Raw genomic sequence first — 17,144 nt, 5'->3', positions numbered from 1 at the left:
TCAGATCGAGTGCCACAAGATCTCTGATGTTTAAAATAGATATAAGGAATGTCATGAGGTGTGCCAGATTTACTACGATGTGACATAGCTGTTTGACAAGAAGAAGAACAATAGGCGAACAAGCACCGCTGACATCGCAGCAGAAAAATAGGTATAAATAAGGGTAGGTGGACGTGCAGACCTTTTTAGCTCATCCCCGTGGGTTGCGCGACCATCGTGGAAAACATGATCGCAACAATAGCAACCATGTTTTGGGTACTTCCCGATTGTGGATTAAAGGAATTAGTCAGGCAGCTTAGCAAATGGACGTGGACGTTCTGGACAAAAGCGCTAAATTTTCCCCACATGCAACCCAGAGCTTTAGCTTTCCATTTTTGGTAGGAACCTCACTTTTGGAAGTGCACTTGTGACTGAATGGAAGCAAATCCCCGCAGCAATGTTCCAACATCTAGTGGAAAGCCTTCCCAGAAGAGTGGAGGCTGTCATAGCACCAAAGGGGGGGGGACCAACTCCATATTAATGCCCATGATTTTGGAATGAGATGTTCGACGAGCACATGCGGGTGTCATGTTCGGGTGTCCACATACTTTTGGTCCTGTAGGTTATGCCCATTAGAATGTGAGTACATCTATAAAATATGTACATTTCGAATGTGAAACAAAAAGTTCGGGATGAATTGTGACAAAACTTGGTAGTTCTTAGGGTTAAGAGACAAGAACAAGCGATTAGATACAAAACATAAATTGCTGAGCCTGGTGGAGGTATATGCTCTACCGAGTGCCGTTCCAGTTATATTTGCTTTATGTACATACTTGAAGTATATACTTTAACACTGCGTGAGGTATCGTGTTCCATGAACTCTCTAGTTATACATATTATAGGCCTGTCCTCCAATTATACTCCTTATTAAAGCAAGTCTGTCGCTGCAACTATAATTAATCATACCCCTTGTTCTTTACTCACTCGGATTGCCCAATTACAATAGGTCACAAAATACCTCCCTCTCACCTACCCCAAATTCTCAAGCGATGAACGTCATCGAATTTATTCAAAGCGCGATGAAATGCTTCTTCATCCGACACACCCAGCTTACAACCCCCAGGCAAACATCCTTCTTAGAGCAAGTTCCACAACAATTATATGCAGAGATTACGAAATTTGAAACGACGAATCCCTATAAAAAGGACGCAGTGCGTGCTCGGCTTTACTTTTCAGGTACCTTAATCCAGGTACCGGTATTTTGACTGATTAGTTCATACACAATGTGGGCCGCTCACCTGCTCCCAGCGCTCATCCTTTGCTCCCTGAGCTTTCAGGTATGAAATCTTCATTATTATGAAATCGTTTAATAAACTTTTTTCACATGTCTGTTGTCGAATATCGAACTGAGGAACTGGCAGGTGGTACCTGCAGGTGTTCAGATTTATTTAATGAAAGTAATATCTTAATTCAACATTTATTTGATTTTTTTTGTTTATATCTTTGTTTTGCAGGGTCCATCCTATGTCGGTGCACATAGTAGTAAGTATTTTCTATGGTGTAGCCCATAGGGTAAAGCCATCTAGAACAGTGTTTGTGTATGTATTATGTATGTATGTATGTATGTATGTATGTATGTATGTATATACAGTCACGTGAAAAAGTAAGTACACCCCATGTAAAGTTTTGACTTTTACAACATATTTCGACATACAGCTATTTGATCTTCATTTCAACAATATTGATAGATAAAGGTGATATAATATAACAAATTTCATGAAACATTTACATTTTGTAGTCCATTGTATAATTTAAATAAACATAAATGCAAATTTCGCATGTGGAAAAAGTAAGTACACCCATGGCTCTAATAGGTGGTATTGCCCCCTTTGGCAGAAGCAACCTCAAGTAGGCGTTTCTTATAACTGTCTACCAGACTCTGACATCGACTGGGAGAAATTTTTGCCCACTCCTCCATGCAGAATTCTTTCAGCTGTGCGATGTTTGAGGGGTTTCTTGCATGCACAGCTCGTTTCAAATCCCCCGACAACATCTCGATGGGATTTAGATCTGGGCTTTGACTTGGCCATTCCAGAACCCTCCTTTTCTTTCTTTTCAGCCATTCCTTGGTGGATTTACTGGTATGTTTAGGGTCATTGTCATGTTGTCAGGTCCACCTTCGGTTGAGCTTCAACTCTCTGACAGATGGCCTCACATTATCCTCAAGCACCCTCTGGTACAATGAATAATTCATCGTGGATTCTATGATGGTGAGCTGCCCAGGCCCTGATGCAGCAAAGCTGCCCCATACCATAATATTTCCACCACCATGCTTTACAATTGGTATCAGGTTCTTGTGGTCAAATGCTGTCTTTGGTTTTCGCCAAACATGTCTTCTGGTACTGTGGCCAAATAGCTCTACCTATGACTCATCTGTGCAGAGCACATTGTTCCAGAAGTGCTGGTCTTTGCCTCGGTGTTCATTGGCAAACTTTAGTCTTGCCCTGATGTTCTTTCTGGACAGCAAAGGTTTCCTCCTGGCACACCTTCCATGTAGATCAAATTTGTGCAGCCTCTTTCTAATGGTACACTCGTGTACTTTGACATCAACAGTGGCAAGAGCTACCTGTAGGTTCCGTGATGACATTCTGGGGGTTCTTAGAGACTTCTTTCAGCATCTTGCGGTCTGCTCTCGAGCTGAACTTGCTGGGGCGGCCTGGCCTGAACAGGTTGGCAGTTGTTTGGAATCTTGTCCACTTGTAAATGATCTTCCGGACAATCGAATGATTGATTTCAAATTGTTTGGAGATCTTTTTAAATCCCTTCCCAGACTCGTAGGCATCTATAACCTTCTTTCTGAAGGCCTCAGAGAGCTCTTTTGATCTAGGCATGGTGATGCCGCACACTTCAACAACAAAGAGCAAACCAAACTAAATGTCTGAGGTTTAAATATGACAGGTTCCTCCAAGATCCTCTCTAACGATGTTCTAATCATTTGTACCTGAGCTGGTGCACCTGATTCTAATTTTAGGTATTTGAAGTAGTGATAAATGTAGGGGTGTACTTACTTTTTCCACATGCGAAATTTGCATTTATGTTTATTTAAATTAAACAATGGACTACAAAATGTAAATGTTTCATGATATTTGTTATATTATATCACCTTTATCTATCAATATTGTTGAAATTAAGATCAAATAGCTGTATGTTGAAATATGTTGAAAAAGTCAAAACTTTACATGGGGTGTACTTACTTTTTCACGTGACTGTATGTATGTATGTTTGTCCCTCACAAACATACACCAATCGGAAGCTGGGGAACTGGTCAGATGACAGGGGTGATGTGATGTGATTACGTCTGTGACATCATTACAGCGTACAACGGCTGACTGCACACACCGCCATTTTGATTTCTATGCCATTCAGGCCAAACATATCGTCGAACCTGTCATATATCACAATCGCCATACTCTAGTTTTACGTTTTTCATTCAGTGTGAAACACAAACAAACCTATTGTTAAAATGACCATCAAACGTCGAAAGCATCTGTGTTACGGGTCTTCCAACGACACAGTACATATAGGACTTAGGCTTCATGCCTTCATGCCTCACCTTCAGGCTGCTTTGGACAAATTAGCCCAGATTTCTTAATACAGTAGTATCGTTTTAATAATAATAATGTTATGTCAGGGGGTGGGTTGGGGGGGGGGGGTTGGGGGGAGGGGGGGTAAAGGAATATCTAGAGCCAGGTAGATCTGTATAGGTAGGTATTCGACTGTCACGATAGGGAATCAACCTTGTAATAAGTTCCATGTTTTTTCAGGTGGTTTGTCGGGCTAAGAGTATACCTGTGAACATACAAGGATGTTCGTGTGTTAAATAGTTGAAGGGACTAAGATAGACCCCTGTGTGTCAGACCTGGTAATCATTCCTTTGTCCCTTATGGCAACGCACACATATAAGCACTTAGATAGGTCCTTAGTGCACACATTAATTAGTTCCCTTCCCTTACAATGACCTTGGAAGAATACCGGCAGGAAGCCAGATCGGGGCAACGCCGGATGGCCGCCACCAGCCGCACCACCAGCTGGCCTAGCAACATCGTGTGAGACGAGCTGGGAACCACGCCCAGAAGGACTGTAATTGGTTGGCGCGGAAGGCACGAACCTGGAGCCAATCAGCGCGGAAGGCGCGAGGAGGTTCGGCAAACGGCGGGAAGCTACGAGGCTCTGGCTGTTGGCGTGCCAAGACTGACGTCACAAGCCAGGTTACAAAAGGACGTGCTGCACGACATTTTCTCTCTTGGCTTCTTCGCTCTAGTCTCTGCGCTTCTCTTATTCATGCTGGTCCTTCGCTTGTCGTTGTTCGTTCTTGGCTCTTGGCTCTTCGGATTGAGAGGTCCTGGTGGTCGTTGGTTCGCCATCTTCATGGTGCTTGGAGCGGTGCTCGGTGCTTTTGGTGCTGGAGCGAGGCGTGCCGTGGAGCAGAGCGTGGGTGGTCGAAAGGAGCTTGGAGTGGGGCGTTGACTCGGGGCCGAGCAGAGTTTGGGCGAAGCGGACAGAGGGCTTCCTCACGCCGGAGCTTGGAGCCGGACTGGGCCGCGTTGGACGACGGACAGATAAGCTCGCACCACATTGCACAAACCCACGACGAACGTGTTCTTTTGTTAATTCATTTTCCCCTGTCTTTTATTTGGAAGTCGGTGTGTGGGATCCCAATTTAGGATCATTATTTAGTCATCGTCGCGTTTCATTGTTTCGGGGTTTTTTTGTCGACGACGTATAAATCTATTTTTAGACCACGTATAAATAATAATTTAGACCACGTATAAATCTATTTTTGTACATTGAATTGAGTTGTCGTTCGTTAGTTAATTCCCCTGCAGGATCAGCGCTGTGGTTGGATCGCTATAGGTAAGTGCTTCTGCCTCTTCTTCTTCACTTCTTCCTCCCGCGTTTTATAGCCGAATCCGAGTTGGTCGTCACCTCAATTAAGCCGTTCTGGTCATTAGCGGTCCCTGGTGTTAACCTTGAGGGATTTGCACGACAACTGTTGTCAAGGAGTGGGATAGAACCCTGTTATAAATTTGGTGTCAAGAGTGTGGAGAATTTGGAAACAAAATTTTTTTTAGTCGGAGGCGATAAATTGGAATAGTCGATCGATGCGCGGGACGCGAACGGCGGGTCATTAAATTTAATTTGATCCTGTTGTAAAATCCGCGCGGGAAAGCGACCTCCTCTTAACGGATGGAAGAGGTGAGCGGTATGGAAGAAAGGATGGAAGGTGCGGATAGCCTTGGGGGTGAGTCGGAAGTAGTGGGGGTAGACAGCAGTGGTGGAGCTTCCCCTGCCGTAGAGACGGCCTCGATAGACAGCCAGGCCTGAATGCAATTTATGGCGCGATTGGAAAATAAAATTGATGGAATGAAATGCGAATTGAAGGGAGAGATGCGAGAATTGAACAATAACATGAGGGGAATGAAAGGGGAATTTAAGGGAGACATGAGGCGAATGATTAACAAAAAGGATGCTCTGAGTGAGCGAGTGGAAAACAAAATTGAAGGACGGACGAAGGAATTGAAGGAAGAACTAACGAATGGTGCTGACGGGGCTCAGGGGCCAGGAATGGCAATTAAATTAAATTTGAAAGGTAATGGGGAATGCGTACAGGTAGATGTGGAGTGTCAACAGGTAAATGGACGATGTTTCCCACATCGTGACCTGGAGGTGTATCGGGGCCGGGTGGATGCCCCAACACATCAACAGGGGGATGAATTTGGAGTGGTGCAGCACGAGGGCGGTTGTGCAGTGCAACAGGGGGTAGAGGTATTGAGGGTCCGTGTGATGGAGCCGGACCACGTATTTATTGATCCAGACCTGTGGGGGCCAAAAATGATTTGTAATGGTGATGAAAATGATTTGATCCAGCGGCTGGGGACCTGGGATAGTCCCATGGAGGTCGGGGTTGATCAGGCCCAAAGGAGCTTGGGGGATGAGGTGAGTCGGTCCGAGGAGGAGGTTGAAGTGTCCCGAGGGGACCCTTACCACGAACACCAATTGGGTACAGGAGGCTCCAAAATTGCAGAACCAGTTTGGGGAGTGTGTTGGCTCCGGGCTGGATTTGGACATTGGAGGATCGGGAGATAGAGCCTCAGGCAATTTGGTCCCCATAGGGAATTTGTACCAGCTGCAGGGAGGGGCAGAACAACCTGTGGTAGGGGGTTGTTACCTGCAGCTGCGGTGATTGGACACCTGGGATCAAAATTTCTAAAAGGAAATTTAAAATTAAAATTAAATGGGAGTTGGATGTGGAGCCATGGAAGGAGTTGGTCCCCAGGCTGAGGAATGTGGACCAGGGGAGGTCATTGAGGATGGCCTCGGGCAAAAGTTTCCCCTTTGGAAATTTTGTTATGCCAGCCAGCTGGGGGGCTGTGCTGGCCAGATTTGGACGTGGGGTCCAGTCATGGGTGTCGTGGTACTACCTGGTCCCCACGGGCGGTCTGGTGGAGTGTGGCGTCCCTTTTCCATCGGGGCGCCGCCCGAGCGAGTGGCTCGGGCCGGCAGGGTCACTAGACCCTGGTGGGGGTTAAGACCTCCAGGGGGGTCCAAGGTGGTTTCTCAAGCCTGGGATGGCGTATATTGAGGACCACTAGGGGGAGGTGTTGTGGGTCGCGCTTTGGGTGGTGGCACCGTGGATGGCCAACTTGGGCCCGATGTGGTGACCACCCAGGCATGTGGCCTGACACCCTCCTCCTGAGACTCTGGGACAGCCAGCATGTGGTGACCTGCCATGCTGTTGGTCTATGGAAGCAGGTCAAACCGAATGGACAGGAATGAGATAGCCCACCGGACAACCATTCGGGCATCTGTGGAACGTGATGATGGTGTGAGGGTGACCTTCCACAGATGGTCCGTTATGATTTATGGACTCTCGGTTTGGGAAGAGAGCCATGGGAATGTGATCGGGAATGTGTAACGTGCCGAGCATATGGGCCATGCTCCGCTGGCATGTGTATGGCAAAGCATCTTTCTTTGGTGAAATTAGTAAAATGTGAAAAATGTTTGGCACGGGTAATCTAAGGTTAGATGCAAATTTAAGGGTGAATTTTGAAATGTCATGGTGGTCACTGACATCAGTGGCACCATTATTGATCCAGGTGTGTTTAGACCAAAATGTTGTTGGCTGTGATTAAAATTGACAGGCTAGCAGGACACAGCTTTCAACTGGTTGCGGGGGCGATTGCGCCAATATTTGGGACGCGGGGTTATGGGGATGAAGTTGTGTAGTTGCGGGTCAACGTGGTGCTATGGGTGTCCGAGGTGTGTGGACCATGTCTTCTGGGTGAGTCTCCTGGTGGAGCATGGCTGTTGACTGGACCTTGGTGTGGTCAAGTGTGGGTGGGCACTGGGGGCTGCATGTGGTCGGACTGGGGGATGATGTGGAGGTGCAGGTGACGTGGCTGTTGGGATGCCACGCACTGCGACTGTGCCCTCCAGGTCTGAGGCCTTGGGAATGGCGGTGGAGGCAGCAGGTGCTCACCACATTGGCCAGCTGGGGCTGGTGCAGCTGTGTTCCTCGCAGGGGGGCCGAAGGATGGATGGTGGGTCGCACCCGTGTGGACACTCATGGGCGGTGTTGGCGGTTTGACTGCTCACCTTGTCCCGATGACCCTTGCACGGTGGAGGTGTGGAGCTATCGTAGCCACAGGTAGTTGTTTAGCACAGTTCACCGTTGGATGCGGATCCACATACCTGCCAGTATAGTAGGGAAAAAAGTGAAATTTGGAGAAATTTGATTGGTCCAACGATAAATTTTGGGATTTTGAGGGTGGATGGCACTTTTGACCTGACCAACCGGTAATTACCTGCACATCAAGGTAGGAGTGTTTTGCTGTTTACTGTCCCAGGCTTCAGGACTTGCTATAGAAATTTGGGGACATGTAATTTGGAGTTGTGGGCGTGTGCGAGTGATGACATGGCCGGTGAGGGGGGATGGAATGTGTGCCACAGAGTCTTGTGGGTGGCGTTTGTTTTTGTGTTGTGGCTATGTGTTTTCATGTGGTCGTGAGGTTGGAGATGATGGATTGAGTGGTGATTATTGTGTTGGAAATGGAAACGCGTTGGTAAAATGTGAACTGGGGATTTCACATGAAGCAGGCCATGGCAACTCTTTTGAAACATATTTTGTAACATCATCTATGGAATTGTGTTGGAAAATGGAATGGCAGCGGGGGAGGAAATGTGTTTTGGGGATCTTGTGGGTGGGGAAGGTGTGTGTGCCCGCGGGTACAGACCAAGCTCTGAGGAGCGATGCCTGCGGCCCCTGTCTGCCGCAATTACCCCTGGCAGCCCGTGGTATCTGGAAATTGGAGCTCGTCGGTGGAGGGTCTGTTTGGGCGCCGTGGGGTAAAGGAGACTACCGGCGTCCCGTGGAGCTGCGCGGAAGCAGGAGGCAACGGAGCCTGGTGTGTGGAGACCCTCACCGGCGGGGTAACGGCGGAAAGGGCTGTTTGGTTGTCATGGGGCCAAGAGGTAAGGGGGGGGGGGGGGGGCTGGGAGGGGAATGAACTTGTAAGTCGGTTGACTTGTTTTTGGGACTGCGGGCACCACAGCCTGAAGCGCCCCCACCATCTTACTTGTGCGGTACCTCCCCGCTGCCTAGTTCAGAAATGCACACCACGAATGACATCTATGCCATGGTCCTGCAGGGGGGGGGGGGGGGGGGTGAAACAAGTGCTCTATTGATTTAAGTGTTGTGATGACTTATGGAATGTGAATGAGTGAGTAAGGGGTTCTGTTGTATGAATGTGGGCGAAATCCACCGAGCCATGTCGCTCACCTGTAACACCAGAACAGGGCCCGCGGAAATTTAGGGGTGCATTGGGATGGCCCCACAGGTAAGGTTGCGTCTTGTGGCATCCACCGGGGGACGCGGTCTTCAGGAAGGGGTTTGTACAAATGTTTTATGGAGTCCTGAATTTTTGTAAGTTTGGTTAAGTTTTGTGGTTAAGGTAGGATTTTGGTGTGTTCTTTGTTTCCTCCCTCTGCAGGAACGACCAATTAAGATCATTGTACATATTTGCATGATTGTTAAGGGGATTAGCTTGTTAAGGAGCATAGGTAAGTAGCTCCGCTCGGCTCACTTCCCACAGCCCTCCTGATTTATTTCATAGGTTAATTCGGTGTGAGAGAGTAAGTGTTAAATCCGGGGGGGGGGGGGGCGGGGAGGCTGTGTTATGTCGGGGGGGGGGGGGTAAGGAATATCTAGAGCCAGGTAGATCTGTATAGGTAGGTATTCGACTGTCGCGATAGGGAATCAACCTTGTGATAAGTTCTGTGTTTTTTAGGCGGTTTGTCGCGGTAAGAGTATACCTGTGAACATACAAGGATGTTCGTGTGTTAAATAGTTGTAGGGACTAAGATAGACCCCTGTGTGTCAGACCTGGTAATCATTCCTTTGTCCCTCATGGCAACGCACACATATAAACACTTAGAGAGGTCATTAGTGCACACATTAATTAGTTCCCTTCCCTTACAATGACCTTGGAAGAAGACCACAGGAAGCCAGATCGGGGCACCGCCGGATGGCCGCCGCCAGCCGCACCACCATCTGGCCTAGCAACATCACATGAGACGAGCTGGGAACCATGCCCAGGATGACTGTGATTGGTTGGCGCAGAAGGCGCGAACCTGGAGCCAATCAGCGCGGAAGGCGCGAGGAGGTTCGGCAAACGGCGGGAAGCTATGAGGCTCTGGCTGGTGGCACGCCAAGACTGACGTCACAGGCCAGGTTACAAAAGGACACGCTGCACGACATTTTCTCTCTTGGCTTCGTCGCTCTAGTCTCTGCGCTTCTCTTCTTCGTGCTGGTCCTTCGTTTGTCGTTGTTCGTTCTTGGCTCTTGGCTCTTCGGATTGAGAGGTCCTGGTGGTCGTTGGTTCGCCATCTTTGTGGTGCTTGGAGCGGTGCTCGGTGCTTTTGGTGCTGGAGCGAGGCGAGCCGTGGAGCAGAGCATGGGTGGTCAAAAGGAGCCTGGAGTGGGGCGTTGACTCGGGGCTGAGCAGAGCGTTGGGCGAAGCGGACAGAGGGCTTCTTCGCGCCGGAGGTTGGAGCCGGACGGGGCCGCGTTGGACGACGGACAAATAAGCTCGCACCACATTACACAAACCCACAGCGAACGTGTTCTTTTGTTAAATCATTTTCCCCTGTCTCGTATTTGGAAGTCGGTGTGTGGGATCCCAATTTAGGATCATTATTTAGTCATCATCACGTTTTATTGTTTCGGGGTCGGAATAAATCATTATTTTTGTACATTGAATTGGGTTGTCGTTTGTGAGTTTATTCCCCTGCAGGATCGGAGCTGCGGTTGGATCGCTGTAGGTAAGCGCTTCCGCCTCTTCTTCTTCTTCACTTCCTCCTCCCGCATTTTATAGCCGAATCCGAGTTGGTCGTCGCCTCAATTAAACCGTTCTGGTCATTTGCGGTCCCTGGTGTTAACCTTGAGGGATTCGCACGACAATAATAATAATGATAACATTAATAATAATAATAACAAGCATTCTGAGTATTGTGCTGCAATACATGTCCCCTACCGGCGGTCTGTTGTCCGGAAAACTGTTGGGGAAGTTACCAAGGGTTATTTACCCACAGGTTCTGAATCGTTCCCAATCGCTAATTACCTCAGGACGGGCTCACCTGTGATTCGCACTCAGGCCTTCGATTTATACACCTTGCAGACAGGTCAGCAGAAGCACGAGAAAATAAGTTGTTGATAAAGAACCTTTCGAGACGCTAAATATCAGTAATTTATTATATTTTCCGGTTCACGATCAATGATCGATGTGTATATATATATATGTTGCTCCGCTTGGCTCCGCCCCTCCGGAAAGCGCGCGCTGTGTCACGCTGTTGACGTTCGCGAGACGAGGCTGAGGGCGTGCGGTGCGGCTTGAGGAGAACTATAGAATAAACAAGAGATATCCATTTTAAAAAATATTTTCGTTTAATTAACGATATCTGCCAAACCACGTGCCCTATCGCAAATTCCAAAAGGACATTTTAGTAGACTGACATGCTGAACAGATCTGTGAAGTTTCCCCTCAATTGGATAAAAAATGAGGGAGCGGCTTGGTTTTAAAGGTTCATGCTTAAAAACGTCATAACTCTGAAAGCATGTGACACATGACGTCATGCTCACTGACTTTTTTGTTCGTCATGGGTATGCGATTCTGCCTGCAAAGATTGGCCTCAATCTGTTCAGCCGTTTCAGAGAAAAAGGGGTTTTCGTGTTTTCACGAAAACCAATATGGCGGCCGAACCACATGACCTGTGATGTCATAATTACCATTAAAATATTCTACAGACCGAGTCCCCCCTACGGTGAAAATTTGATCTCAATCGGTCCTATTATTGCCATCGAAAAAAAAATCTTTTTTAAAGGAAATAAAAACTTAAAATGGCACTGAGTTAAGGATCATCAGATTTATCAGAATTCCCAAAGTTCAAAGTGCCATAACTTTGTCAAAAACAAGCATTACGCCTAGGTCCCCCGTCGGGGAAGTGATGTGAGTTGACAAAGTGGAAGACGCAGAAAACATGCTATGATATGATATTTCGCTCACAAGGTTCAGACATACATGGTGGCGGCCATCTTGGATTTTGACGTGGCGACCCAATTTACAATAGCTTTCTTCCTTATGCCGAGATACACCCACACACCAGATTAGAAGTTGGGTACTTCGCTTATTTTTCAAGTTGTTTCTCTCACAAGGTTCAGAAAAATATAGTGTGGCGGCTATCTTGAATTTTGACGTGGCGACCCAATTTTCAATAGGCTTCTTCCTTATGCCTCGATACACGCACACACCAGATTAGAAGTTGGTACTTCACTTATTTTTCAAGATATTCCGCTCATAAGGTTCAGACATACATGGCATCAGACGCACATGGCGGCGTCCATCTTGGATTTTGACGTGGGTTGCACCCGCACACCAAATTCGAATGCGGTCCTTCGCTTACACACGCACGTACGCCCGCACAGACGGACGGACACACGGACGGAGGGGAAAACCATAGTCCCCTTTTCACTCCGCGGTGCGATGGGGGACAATTAATCGAAACGTCGTGAAGTTCGAACTTGATCTTTTTTTTTTTTTTTTTTTTTTGTATACAAGATCGAGGCTCGTGAAAGAGCTAACATTAATCACACAAAAAGACAAACCGACACACAAAACACAAAAAACAAGGGGAGCGGTAGACAAGATGGGGAGAGAGGGGGAAGGACACAAAAGAGAGGGGGAAGGACACAAACACAACATTTGAGAGCAGGGACATCGGGAGGACTTGGGGGGAGGTGGGAGAGGATTAAAACATATGAACACTGCAAGGACTCTGGGGTGAATTACCGGGGGTAGAAAAGATCAAGGTTTTCGATGGGGGAAGATAAGAGATGGTGGTGAACAGCTGTTTTAAAGACCTGGAGGGAGGAGTGGGATTGAAGGGAGTGGGGGAGTTTGTTCCAGAGGCGGGAGAAAAGGGGAATGAAAGAGTGAAGATGAGCAGTTTGTATCTGTAACTCTGTTCTGTTCTGTTCTGAAGATCTGTAACTTATCATGAGGAAACCATGTGCCAAGTTTGAAATTAGCATTAAGAGTTTAGAAAAAAAGTCCGGAAAACTGTTCTTTGCGTGACGGACTGACGGACGGACAGACGGCGTGCAAACCTATAGTCCCCTCCGGTGTGCACCGGTAGGGGACTAATAATATTGTAAATATAATTGTAACACTGCAATCCCTTTGTCGTAACTGCAAAGTTACTGGATTGAAGCGGTGTATTGTTGGTTCATTTGTTTACTTGAAACAAACATATCGACTAAACCAGCATCTCAATGCAATCTCTTCACTTCCATGATGACAAACAGCTTAGAGACTTACATTATGATAAGGGATGGTTAAACGGCAGATAAAGCAGTATTGTCAAATTTGAGTGATTGCAGGAGGCGTTAATAGGTGTTGTCGTGAAAATCAAGCTCAGACACGACTTGACCTCTGGGTAGGTTTAATATCATTTAGATCTGAAGTACATCCTGTAAAAATACATTCATGCAACAGGCATTAAAATCAGAGTATTTCATGAGCAATGGTCGATTCAATATGGCAATGGTCCAATAGAGAGGACAGTCAGCGCAGCATTTAGGGGCGTACATACCATTCAAACTACAGGACTATGTCACAGTGAGTTCCGCTGGAGTGTCGGTGCGCCCCAGTTGTTCCGGGTCTTATAGACGCCCCTTTTGAAGCGAGCACACCCTGGGTTCACTTTGGTATAATTTCACTACAGGTGTCATACACTTATAATGTATGCAACTATTGCATTGGCGGGGTTGTTGACTGCCCCACCAACGCCCATAAATGCCCCTTCTCCCCCCACAATCTCTTCCAAAACTTGTCTCCATTATTTTCCCACCATGCTCACCTTATCATTCCTGTCTCAAGGCATCTTTGCTTCTTTTCCTTTTCTCAAATCTTAATTATCTCAATTTGGCCCGACTCCGTATGTACGTAATAAATAGATAAAGGGATGTGGAGAGTGAAACCCGTTCAGCTGGTTCCATAAGACGGTGGGATTAGTAGGCGTAGTGTTTAGATTGCCTCTTTTATCCGAAGGAGGCCATTCACATGAAATATGTAAACTATCTTATCAGTTTGTTTGTCGTGCTGGGACAACAACCACACGATAACATAGTAAGCGGTGTAACCTGTTCATGCAGTTTCTTCATTGACTCCCTGTGATGTGTTGCAGCGCAATTTACATGCGAGGCTGACGGCAAGTTCCCAGACAATGAAAACCCACAGCTGTATTTCATCTGCACAAATGGAGTCGTGTCAGAAGGCCACTGCGAATCGGGCGAAAGCTTCGACTTCAACCCTCAACAGTGTGCCCCCTATGGCAGCAAGGGCGAGTGTGTAGACCAGCCCGAGGGTGCCCTGATCCCCCACGACGATGACCACAGGTTCTACAAGTGCTCCCACCAAGTCGCTTACCAGATCACCTGCGTAGCAAACCTGGTGTTCAACCCCGCAGTAAATGTGTGTGATTGGGACAAAGAGCTTCATCCTGAGTATAATGTTTGCGAAGGAATGCCGAACTGCCTAATTCCCGACAACGCAGACCCCACCCGATATTACAGGTGCACAGACGGACACCGTATCTCTCTGGCCTGTCCTTCTGGGAAGAGCTTCGATCCAACAAACAAAACGTGCGTCGATTTGAACTACGACATTTGTACTGATGAGGCGGAGGGTGACATGGTCCCCCACACCGATGAGAATCGATTCTACAAATGCTCACATGGAGTAGGATACCAGATCACCTGCTGGGAACCCCTGGTGTTCAAATATGGCAGGTGCAACTGGGCCTCGGCTGAAGAGCTCCCCACCGTTGTGTATCTAGGTCCTTGCCACGGACAAGAAGACGGAGCGCTGGTCGCCAATTCTGCAGATCCGAAGGCATACTTTTTGTGCTTCAATGGTACCTCTCAAAGCCAAACGTGTCTCAGTGGGAGCTCCTTCGACACCAACAGCCAGTCTTGCGTTGCGTTTGGCACCTCGTGTGTCGACAAAGCGGATGGCACCTTCCTGCCACACGCCACAAATCCAACGAAATTCTACATCTGTGACCACAATATAGGCTACGAAAAATCCTGCCCCCGAGGCCTGGTTTTTAACCCGGCCAAGAGCGTCTGTGACTGGCCCAGTGCTGGGTAGCATTGCCATCTTCCCCATGAAATAAAATTGCTCATCTGTGCTATCTCATGTCTCATTGATAAAGCAGTAACTATATTATATATATATATATATATATATATATATATATATATATATATATATATATATATATATATATATATATATAGCTCCAATTTGGGATTTCCTTCGTTCTACACTCTTTGTTCTCCACCGAAATGAAAATATATATAATTCTTTGTGAAAATCTTGTCGAATAATCATCGGGGTACTTCTGTGATTGAATGTCATCAATAAAGCTTGCTTGTTGCATCAGCGACGTGTTTCGCTCTTTTGAGATGCCCGCAATACGAGTGCAATAGTCGATCGCTGGTCAACATAGGCCAAAGATCAACAACATTTTCAGAAATCCTCAATTTTCATCCGATTTACTTGAACTTTGAAGAGGATTTGCATATCGTAGCTTCACCTTCTTACATCTTTCCAAACACTTACGACCTTCCCCTTTTCAAAAAGCAGATTTTCTTACTTCCTCAAAAACTTGCAGCTCTTTTATTTAAGGCCTGGCCTCTGAATCCATAACCGGAGCAGTCAACATAAAAAAAAAATATATATATATCAGGTCACTGAATTCAACCACCAATTATTTTTGAGGTCAAAAGGTAGGCCTAATTTATAAAATCGTCTATTTTTTTTTTTTTTGTATACAAGATCGAGGCTCGTGAAAGAGCGAACATTAATCACACAGAAAGACAAACCGACACATAAAACATCGGGAGCGGTAGACAAGATGGGGGGAGAGGGGGAAGGACACAAACACAACATTTGAGAGCAGGGACCGAGAGACATGGAGACATCGAGAGATCTGTGGGAGGGGGGCATAGGAAGGGTGGGGGGGGGGGGGGGGTGGGAGAGGTATAAAACATATGGACACTGCCAGGACTTCCAGGAAAGAAGTTGGAATTTCAAACAAGGTGGATCTGGGGTGAATTAGCGGGGGTAGAAAAGATCAAGGTTTTGGATGGGGGAAGATAAGAGATGGTGGTGAACAGCTGTTTTAAAGACCTGGAGGGAGGAGTGGGATTGAAGAGAGTGTGGGAGTTTGTTCCAGAGGTGGGAGAAAAGAGGAATGAAAGAGTGAAGGTGAGCAGAGAGCCTAGACTTTGGCAGTTTAACCATCAGAGGGTTGCTGGCAGATCTTGTGCGACCTGTCAGAATATTTGGGGGACAGAGCACAGAGAGAGCTGGGGGAGCAAGGCCGGAGAGGAGTCGGTAGAAGACAGAAAGACCACCTACCTGCCTGCGGTGAGTGAGTGAAAGGCCCTCAGAGATAGCTTCATCGTGGGAGATTCCAATAATTCTGAAAGCTTTGGTTTCAACAGCGTGAAGCCGGGCTAGGTGTGAGGCAGGAGCACCGGCCCATAGGGGAGAACAGTATTCCATTGAGCTGCGGATGAAAGCCTTGTATGTGGTGAGGAGCTCAGGTGTGCCAAGGAAGGACTTCGCACGACAATCTCGATGTAGTCCTATTTTCATCCAATTTACTTGAAATATGCACTTATGCACAAATTCATCTTAGGCACAGATAAGTACATATCTTCTATCTGGTTGAAAATCAGTCAACGTCATTGCATGACGTAAAAAAGTTGCAAAACCTGATCCCCTCAACTTCAGACCTATCAGCTTACTTCCAAACGTCAGCAACATCATGGAATCCGTCATCGCAGTTGTTATGAAATCTTTGCTTTTCTCCAACCACCTCATCTCAGATCACAAATTTGGTTTCACACCAGGACACCTTGGACATGCTGCTTCTACTCACTGAACAATAGATGGAGGCTCTCAATGTCAGACATGAGATTTGGGCCGTCTCTCTGGATGTATCTCGTGCTTTTGATACAGTCGGGCTTCCTGCCTTGCTCTCCAAACTTTGCCTACGGCATCCAAGGCCAACTCCACACATGGCCAACTCTCGTAGCCATCACGTGGCTCTCAACTGAATCCTTTCAACTCTGTCTGTCTCTCTCTCAAGGCTGTAGTTCCCAAAGGCAGTCTTCCAGACCTAGTCCTATTCCTGATCTTTAATGATCTCTCAAAGTCCTCTTTATCTATTTGCTGAGGACTGAGGACTCCACTCTCTGCTGTGACATCTCATCCTTCAGACAGAAAGGCTGCAGCCTCTTCCCCCTCTTCAGACCTTGACAAAATCACAAGATGATCAAACACTTGGATTATGTCTTTCAATCCTGACAAATCTCAGTATCTCTCCGAAAGGACCGTCTAGCAAACCGTCCTATCTACTTTTTTAATCAATGAGGAAGTTCAGTCATTCAAACTCCTGGGTTTCGCTACCAACCATATTTCTTGAGCAAACCACATTTCAAAGTTGGCCTCCAAGGCCAGCTGTTGAATCTTTGGGCA

The 17,144-nt window shown here is 46.9% G+C and overlaps 1 protein-coding gene across 1 annotated transcript; it reads left to right on the top strand.

Moving 5' to 3' along the window:
- The first annotated feature begins 1,179 nt into the window (after window positions 1-1,179).
- Window positions 1,180-14,814, top strand: LOC137427649 (peritrophin-48-like). Its single transcript, XM_068117279.2, has 3 exons — window positions 1,180-1,316; window positions 1,494-1,521; window positions 13,780-14,814. Exons 1-3 carry the CDS (start codon window positions 1,263-1,265, stop codon window positions 14,742-14,744), a joined length of 1,047 nt encoding a protein of 348 aa, XP_067973380.2. The 5' UTR covers window positions 1,180-1,262; the 3' UTR covers window positions 14,745-14,814.
- The last annotated feature ends 2,330 nt before the right edge of the window (window positions 14,815-17,144 follow it).

The sequence above is a fragment of the Myxine glutinosa genome, chromosome 5 (genome assembly GCF_964187855.1).
Source record: "Myxine glutinosa chromosome 5, kmMyxGlut1.1, whole genome shotgun sequence".
Taxonomy (NCBI): Eukaryota; Metazoa; Chordata; class Myxini; order Myxiniformes; family Myxinidae; genus Myxine; species Myxine glutinosa.
Note: the sequence above shows the minus strand (reverse complement) of the source record. Positions and strands in the feature narration are given on the sequence as shown.